Source organism: Delphinapterus leucas, chromosome 1, assembly GCF_059928025.1.
Source record: "Delphinapterus leucas isolate spDelLeu-1000000601 "Yukka" chromosome 1, BTC_Dleu_Yukka2, whole genome shotgun sequence".
Taxonomy (NCBI): domain Eukaryota; kingdom Metazoa; phylum Chordata; class Mammalia; order Artiodactyla; family Monodontidae; genus Delphinapterus; species Delphinapterus leucas.
In genome coordinates, this window is record NC_143129.1 from 178,879,145 (window position 1) to 178,888,176 (window position 9,032).

Below are 9,032 nucleotides of genomic sequence, written 5' to 3' on the forward strand. Positions count from 1 at the left end.
ATGAGGTGGGGACTCTGCTTGCCCCGTTTTACAGACAAGGAGAGAGACATATAGCAATTTGCCTGTGGTCGTGGAGCTTGTAGGTGAAGGCGCCTGGCCTCGAATCCATGCAGCCTGGGTCTGGAGCCTATTCTTTTAACCACTATGTGAATCTGCCTTGGCCATGAACCACGGAGCACATGAAGCTACAGAGTATACATGAGATATCAATTCTACGCAAACTTCCTTGGGAAAAACATTAATCTTATGTCAAAATATGGATACACTATAGATGGAAATGCAAACTCACATGTATTTTTGAGACGAATCCGTGGGACAACAACAATATATTTAGTTTAAGCTGACCTCTGACACCTCCAGTCTATACCTTTGTACAGTCAATATTTACTACGTTCCTTTATATGCCAGGCACCGTGTGAATGCTGGGGAGTCAATAGAGTCTACACAGGGGTTCTCATGGGGAAGGCAGACAATCAGCAGGTGGGAGCAGCCTGGCTGTGTGAGAAGGGTTCGCTCAGGTGGCATGAAGGAGCTGATGGACCCCAGGCAGAGCAGGAGCCCTTGGCTATGTTTCGTGACGGCGAATGATGGAGGGCTTCCTGGAGGAAGTGGCATTTAAGCTGAGATTCATCTGGAATATTGGGCAGGAATGTCTAGATGCACAGAACTGAGCAAAGCTTTGTTTTAAATGATGAGGTTGTAAAGCAATGAAATGTAAATGAAAATTCATTCATCTACTCATTCATTCAACTCTTCAACCAGCGTTGACTGAGCACCGTCCCCCCCCCCACCGCCCCCTGCTCTGCCTCTCTGTGCAAGGCTCCAGGGGCACTTGGGTGTGCCTGGGCTCCGCACACCCGCCGTGCAGACCTTCCTACCCACCTGAGTGCCTGCTTGAGGGCCTCTAGCTCCTTGTCCTTCTTCTCCAGCAGGCTGCTCACCTGTGCCATCTTTTCCTTGAGCACACTCAGCTCGCTGCTTTGTTGCTGGACCAGCGCCACATTCCGCTCCAGCTCCATCTTCTGCTTCTCGTTAAGCTCCCCTGGGAGTGATGTGGAAGCTGGTTAGGGGTCTCCCGCCCCAGGTCTCTGTGAGCGCCACAGCAGCTCTGCCAGGCCTCTAAGAGCCATGAGGCGGTCCACCCTCCAGGGATGCTCTGGGGGCTTCAGTAACGGCCAGGAGGTCTGCGTGCGTCTTCCCCCCCAAAACAGCAAAACGGCATTACCTTTCAGTGAGTGCTGGCGCCATGAGGCAGCCCGCGAGGCGCCTGCCCGGCCCCAGCTGTCAGGACCTCTGAGCCTGTGGCATATTCTAGGGCACCTTCGGCTGCCTGCTCTGCATGTTTCCTACGGCGTTCTGAGGCCTCTGGAGACTGCTCTGCTCATAAGCCTGCCAGAGGCAACAGCCTCCAACCACGGACTGGTGGAGACAGGCTGGGGTACACAGCCCAGCTCCCTCCCCCCCCAGGTGGCACCCCTGCGACCACACTGCAGTAGTAACCTCGGTCCCCCACTGTGCCCACTGACCGACCAGCACAGCCGTTATCTGCTTTCTTCCCCCTCCTGTCTTACTTCACTTCCACTGCTGTCTTCCCTGGGATCATCTCTCAAATAAACCACCTGCAGTGGAATTCTGGTCTTGGGGGTCTTCTTGTGGGAAAACCCAAAGTAAGACACCTACACTGGGATTTCCCTGGCGGTCCAGCCGTTAAGACTCTGCGCTTCCAGCGCAGAGGGCGAGGGTCTGATCCCTGGTCGGGGAACTAAGATCCCACATGTCGCAGGGCCAGAAAAAAGACACCACCACTGCCTTGAGTCTTCAAAGCAACACTACAAGGCAGTTCCTAGTAACACCCCCATGTCACAGGTGCAGGAACTGAGGTTCACAGAGGTCAGGGGACTTGCCTAAAGTCGCTCAACTAATAAACAGCAGATCCAGAACCGGGTCCAGCGCCTCCCCATTCTAGAACTGGACACTGTAGCCTCTCTCCCACGTGTTCTCATAACTTGGTATGGAAAAATCACTCTTTGAGAAATCCTGCCATAAAAGCCTTGGGGGCATCAGCTGGTCCAGACACAGGAGCAAACACCACTGAAGGTCTGGGGTGCACGGATTTGAGATGGGGACGAGAGGAGTGCTCCTCACCCTCCCTCCACCTCCCCAAACCTAGTTACACCCCCCGACTCCTGCCCTTTGGCTGGATGGAAGCTAGGGATGGGAAAAGAAGACAGCTCTAAGAAGCAAGAAGAAGAGAGGCAAAAATAAAAGTCTGGGGAGAAGAAGGGTCAAGTAGGAATATTCAGTCAGACTTGTGTCCGTCCAGAAGAGAGCAGACCTCGCAGCTGTTTCGCCCCTATTCTAGTGGCCTCTGATGTCCAAATCAGCCCCGGGAGGCAGACGTGCTGCAGATGTTTTTGCATTAGAGGAAGGAGAGGCCCGGGAGACACCTTACTTGAGTTCCCTAAGCTGTTGGGTGCTAGGACTTGTGCCGGCTGGCCTGCCCGGGGCGCCCACGGTTGACCCCCAAGCCTTTGCCCCCAGAGACAAATCCTCTGTGGTCATCGGAGATTCTCTCCGAAAAAGAAAGTTGCGTTTCCACACAGAGGTCCAGAGCCATCTGAGAATGTTCCCTGTAGCCCCATGTCAAAAGGAATCAGTTCAATACCCAGGATACAGCTCTTGCTGACCCTGAGCTAAAAGTACTGTGACGGCCCAGGAAGTCAGGTTGAGTGGGAGTTTGAATGCCCAGCTTTCCAACCCTTCAGACACGTTTCTTTCCTGTCTTGAAGTGGGTCAGGAAATCAAGGGACGTGGGCAACTGTACACACCTCTCAAATCTGACATTTGGCTATGGGCTTCAGTGAGGTTCTTCCTTAACCCCGTGATGATCTCCTGCTGAGACAGGATTTCCTTCTGAGCAGTCAATAAGTCCTCTCTGAAATTCACAGAAACAGACCAAGTCAGTTCAACTCAATCTCCCTGGTGTCTTGAGTGCCTGGAAGGGGCCAAGTACAAAGGCAAAGTGATCCCCAATCAATGATGGTCCATGGGATGCCTGTCCTAGCAAGGGCGATAAGCACACTCTTTAAAAATTCTCAAAACAAAAATCCATTTTGATCCACCTTCATTACAAAGAAATACGTGGAGACAGAACAAAGGATCCCGGCCGGGTTCGCTCTGAGGTTGAGATACAACTAGTGTGAAGTTGAAACCTCTTGCTGCTCAAGCGTCTGTCAGCGTGAACCAATGCTCTTGTGGGCTTTTGATCTTTGGTGCCAAGAGGAAGGAAGACTATTTTTTTGTGGGTTCAGGGATTCTTTGAGGACGAGGAAGAGGAGAGAGAAGAGGACGGTATGGCTTCTGTTCTCTCACCAGCTTCTTTTAATTCCTGATGGAGAGACGTGGTGCCACGTGAGTGAGTGGTGCTCATGGGACCCTTTGCAGAAGTGTGGGCCCTGGGGCCCAGAAAATCAAGGGGGACACAGGGAGGGTGGGATGAGGGCAGCTCTTTGGCCCCATGCCCCAGAGGGCAGGACGTCTTTGGCACCATGACGATCAGGGTGGCTGACAGGGAAGCAGTGTTCCGTGGGAAGGGGCCCAGAAAATCAAGGGGGACACAGGGAGGGTGGGATGAGGGCAGCTCTTTGGCCCCATGCCCCAGAGGGCAGGACGTCTTTGGCACCATGACGATCAGGGTGGCTGACAGGGAAGCAGTGTTCCGTGGGAAGGGGCCCAGCGTGACAGCGGGAGAGGTGCCTTGAGGGGGGTTATGAGCAAGGGTGAGACACCCCAGCCCTGAGAGACGCGTGCTGTGTGTGCGTGTCTGTCTATCTGTCTCTCTCTCTACTCCTTGGCTATAACTCTTCCAACTTGAGGATGAAACTCTGCCTCAAGGGTGTCCACAGCTAAGGAAGTGGACCAGAGAAGAGTAACGTGATGCTGATTCTTCTCCAGGTCGTGGCTACTGCTGTCTTTAGAGAGAGCTCTTTCTACCAGGAGGAGTCAGTTAGGAACTTTTCAGAACATGGAGGCTGAGTATCTGAGTATCTTTGCCCTCTTGAGGTAAAACCCCTGGGACATTAGACTTTGGTAACTGGTATGTGGCGCAGGGCTCAGGCTGGTGGCTTGTCTTTTTCGAGAAACTTTCTGAATCCTTTCTCTGCATCACATTCCTGCCTACTGTTTGTACACTGCTTGTCAGTGGCTTTTAGGATCTTTCCCATTCATGGATTTTGTTTCTCTGGAAACTGTCAGCTCTTTGTGGCTCCAGGTATGGACTTTTGGGTTGGGAGGGAGCTTCAAGGTCGTTTAGTCCAACCTCTTAACTTTTAACCATCTGCAGGACCCACTCAACCAAGTGGTGTTTGAAACCCGCTTATAATACCCAGGAATGCGCTTGCCTCGAGCAGGTACTTGGAAAAAGGAGCCAATCATAGCATTAGCTGGCATTCATGTACCTCATCTCACCAGCAGGGAAGCCGAGGCACAGGAGGTGACGTGACCTGCCCGGGGCCACACACCTGGAGAGTGTTGAGTTGGAATTTGAACATGATCGAGAAACTAAAGGGATCGAAAATCTCAAATAGCAGCAAGAATAGCCCAGACTCAACTCCTTGTTGCAGACTCTGACGACGTGGCCAGAAGCAGGGGCCCGGTCGGGTACTCACGTCAGGTGCTGAACACACACTGCGTCTTTGGCGGAGCTCTCCACCGGAGGTGCTGCCGCAGTGTCTTGCTGTGTTCCCCCCTCCTGGGCTGAATCAGAGGGACAGGCCAGCGTCACCACAGTCCTTACACAACGGATGTCTTCCTTCCCCTTTGCTTATCAACACACCTATGGCTTTCTCAACTTACAAAGCTTCCCTATGCTCCCAGCCCTCTCCACCTAATGGGAACCAACGTGTGTTCCGTGTCACAGGCTGCCGCCTCCCGCCGCACCACGTATGAGCTCGTGAAATCTTCCCAGCTACTCTCTAAGGCAGGGATCACTGACTCCACTGACAGACGAGGAGATGGGCGCAGGAGGGGCGGAGCCTTAACTCCTGGGTCGCACCTCCTGCCCTATTTCCTGCTCTCCGCTCAGACAAGAGTCTCGTCCTGTCCTCACCTCCCAATTACTCCTCAGCCCACGCCTTCCAGTTTCCACCCTCACCCTCAGTTCACCCACTCATTTATTCGTTCGACAGATGCGTAGGGAGCATCTGCTTGATGGCAGGCATGGATCTAAGAGTGGGGCGACAAAGATGTAGTCGCTCTCGGGTCCCAGCTGAAGCATCCTCCCTCCGACCTGGACTTGGGCTGGGAGACTGAGTCCCGCCCCGTGCCCGTGCCGTGGTGCCCTGTCCATCCTGGGTCCCCTGTCAGGGCAGTGATTTGGCTAGCTGCCTGGCCTGTCCATTGCTGAACCCCCAGTGCCTAGAATGAACTTGGGACATAACAGATGATCAGTTATGCATGCTGAGTGAATGAATCCATGAGGTGAGCCCTGACAGCTTGTCAAGTGGCTTAGACTAGGACCACGGTTCTCAACCAGTGGGGAGTTTACCCTGAAGGGGACGTTTGGCCACGTCTGGAGACATTTTTGGTTGTCGCACTGGGGTGGGGGTGGGAGCTACTGGCATCCGGTGGGCAGAGGCCGGGGAGGCTGCTCAGCACCCTAAGTGCACAGGACGGCCCCCAACCAAGAGCCCTCCAGCCCAAATGGCAATACTAGTGCCAAGGATGAGAAACCCTGGCCCGAGGCCTCTACTTCCAGAACTCTTTTCCAAGAGCTCACTGTCTTTAGTTTTACGCATCACCTTGGTCATTCAGGGCGAATAAGTGCTCACAACTCTTGAGTTCTTTCTTCAGCCTCTTTTTTTTTTTTTTTTTTTTTAAAGGGATAAACCCCAGCTGGTTATAAAAGTGCATTAGACAAAGTTGCAAATTGCTGATGGCAGAGAGATGCCTTTGAAAGGCCCCTGCACGGGATGTTTCCACACGGAAAAGATGATTTCCGTTGTGCTGCTCTGACACCCCTAACAGCCCCGGCAGCCTGTGCCCCTCGCTGGCCGACCGGCTCGGCACAAAGGCTGTCCCTGCTCATTGCTGTTACTTCTGTTGAACCTGGGCCTTGAGGGCGCCTAACCTTGCTGTGTAACAAGAAGAAAAGGCCTCCAGACAATAGAGGAGCTTTTAAATGAGGCGCAGACTTTTCTTCTGCATCAGCCTAGGGGGACCCACAGGGTCATCAGAACCTGCCCTGAACACTAAGATTTCCTCGGCGTCTCTCTGGACCAACCTCGGTCATTGTCCTTCAACGTTGCAATCTCTCCTATTTTTTTACGGTGTTCGGTCACTTTCTGGAGTCTTTCTTCAAGACTCACAATCGTCTGGGTGTGCTGTTTGATTTGGTCCTTGTATTCCATGATCTGTTTTTCAAATCCGTGCTTCTGAGATTCCTGTTCTTCTTGGAGGGCCCTTACTGTGAGCTGTTGCAGCTGCATCCGCTCCTCCATCATGATCTGGGAAAACAGACGTGGTTAACATGATCTTGGGAGCTGGATAAGAGGACGATAACAGCAATATCAACATGGGCCCCCTGCACCCACCAGCACCAAGCTCCGCCCCGCCCCAGGACCTTTGCATGTGCTGTTCCCTCTGCACAGTACAATCTTCCCCCAGCTCCTCGCATGGCTGACGCCTCATGTGACAGGCCTCAGCTCCAATGTCACCTCCTCAGAGAGGCCCTCCCTGACTGCCTATCTGAAGGAGACATGACCCTGTTTTATTTCCCCTGAGGCACTTATCACCATCTGAATGATCTCATGTCTTTATTTCTTGCTCCCACTGGAATGTAAGCTCCATGAGAGCAGAAACTTACCCTTTCTTATTTACCAATATGCCCACAGCATCAGTGTCTAGATCCCTGCCACAGCATCTAGACCCAGATGCTCAGTAAGTGTGGGTTGAATTAATGAGTGAACAATTTTATAAGAGAAAAGTGAATGAATTTGTAGTTCTTAAAGACAAAAATGGGGCTTCCCCAGTGGCGCAGTGGTTGAGAGTCCGCCTGCCAATGCAGGGGACACGGGTTCGTGCCCCGGTCTAGGAAGATCCCACATGCCATGGAGCGGCTGGGCCCGTGAGCCATGGCCGCTGAGCCTGTGCGTCCGGAGCCTGTGCTCCGCAACGGGAGAGGCCACAACAGTGACAGACCCGCGTACCGCAAAAACAAACAAACAAAAAAACCCAAAAATGATCAGTGGTCCCCTGATGGTGAGTCAGAACTTTTCCCTTGACCGCCCCCCACCTTCCTCCCCTCTCGGGATGACATCATTCTCCTGCTATCTGGATGACGTCATCCTCCTCCTCCTGATTCCCTTAACACGTTGAGCCTCTGATCTTCTCCAGATGCGTAAATTCTCTGCCTGAGATGCTCACACGTGCCTGCTCTCTCAACAATCACTCCTCCAAGGCTGTCTTCCAAATTTTGTTCCCATGTCTTGCTTCCTGCCCCAAATCTATTTTTTTGCCCTGCCAAAAGTTTGGGCAACTTTTGAACTTGGTACCCCACCCTCGTCTCAGTCTGAATTCTTCACCTTCTCCAGAAGACAGCCCCTCTCCCACAAGAGACCCCCCCCCCCACACACACAAACCCCGACCCCCATCTTCCCTGCATCTCCACCGTGTGCCATCAGCCCGCCCGGTGCCCTGGCTCCAAGCTTGCCCGCCTCCTTTGGTTCCTCCCTCTTCTCAGTGCTCCTGTCCTGTCAATCAGTTGTCGAGTCTTGCCATTTTTCTGCTCACTCTCTCCAGAGCGACTCCTTCCTTCCCCTGCTCTGCTGCCCCGAGTGTCCAGGTCCTATGACTCAGGACTGCAGCAACAACGTGCCACACCCTGAGCCGGTGTCTCCAAGTCCGGTCCCACTCAGGTTCACTCTGTGCACTTCTGCCAGGTCAATCCTCATCGACTCCTTGTCTACAGACCTGTCTGTTCAATGTATGAAGGGCAGGTGGGTGCAATATTGAGCCCTGATGGTGGAGGGCCTTGAATGCTGAGATGAAATTGGAAAACATTATCTTAACGTCTGAGGAATAGTCACTGATCCCTAAATTCTGGGGCTGCTCAGTGCTTCAGCCTGATCCTGTGAAGACCCTGAATTACAACATCTTAGAAGACCCTGGACAGAGGGTGTCATCATAGCTTCTGTTTACTTTTTATACTAAACTAATGCTTCTCAGCAGAGGGTGATTTTACCCTGCCAGAGACATTTGGCAAAGTTGGAAGACATTTTTGGTTGTCACAACTGGGGGAAGGGTGCCACTGGCATCTCGTGGGTACAGACCAGGGATGCTGCTACACATCCTATAATGCACAGGACATGAGAAAGAGTTACCCCACCCAGAACATCAACAGTGTAGAGGCTGAGAACCCCTGGTCTAAACCACGCATCCTCATGGCATCGTGATCGCGCATTGAAGGGAAAATTCTCCCATCCCCAGAAGGCACTGACTTACCATTTTCGTCTTAGCAGTTTCCAGTTCAGCTAATGTTTCACTTAATTTCATGGTGAGGCTCTCTGCTTTTAGACTTTCAGCCGTCTTTGTTTTCTGAGTCTTTTCTACCATGGCCAATGCATCATTTAATTTATCATTTAAAATGTCTTCTTTTTGCATTTTTAAATCTATTTCCTAGACAAACAGCAAACATCAAATTAACAGAAATTCAGGTATAAATATCCACCCTAGCCTCTCCCTCCCCTGTTTTCAGAGAGGAGGTGACCTCTGTTCTGGTATTGTTCTGTTGATCCTTTTAAAGTTCAAAGTCCATGTTTTCTCTGGAAGGTTCCAATGATTACAGAACTCTTTTTTTATATGCAGCTGAGATCTGTCTACTTGAGATTTCTGGTCTCTGAGCTCAGTTCTGTCACCTGGAGCTCATCGAACAAGTTTTATTTCTCTTTTATGAGACAGCCCTTTAAATATTTGAGGAGGGCTGTCATGTCTCTCCCTAAATCTATTTTCCAGGATAAATGTGCCAAGTTCCTTCA

The 9,032-nt window shown here is 51.9% G+C and overlaps 1 protein-coding gene across 1 annotated transcript in view; it reads right to left on the reverse strand.

Moving 5' to 3' along the window:
- Positions 1-9,032, reverse strand: part of FHAD1 (forkhead associated phosphopeptide binding domain 1) — a 136,506-nt gene that overhangs the window by 22,588 nt on the left and 104,886 nt on the right. Inside the window, 5 exon segments of the mRNA XM_089900795.1 lie at positions 883-1,042; positions 2,829-2,935; positions 4,668-4,755; positions 6,281-6,503; positions 8,500-8,673. Coding sequence (XP_089756921.1) covers positions 883-1,042; positions 2,829-2,935; positions 4,668-4,755; positions 6,281-6,503; positions 8,500-8,673 — 752 coding nt within the window.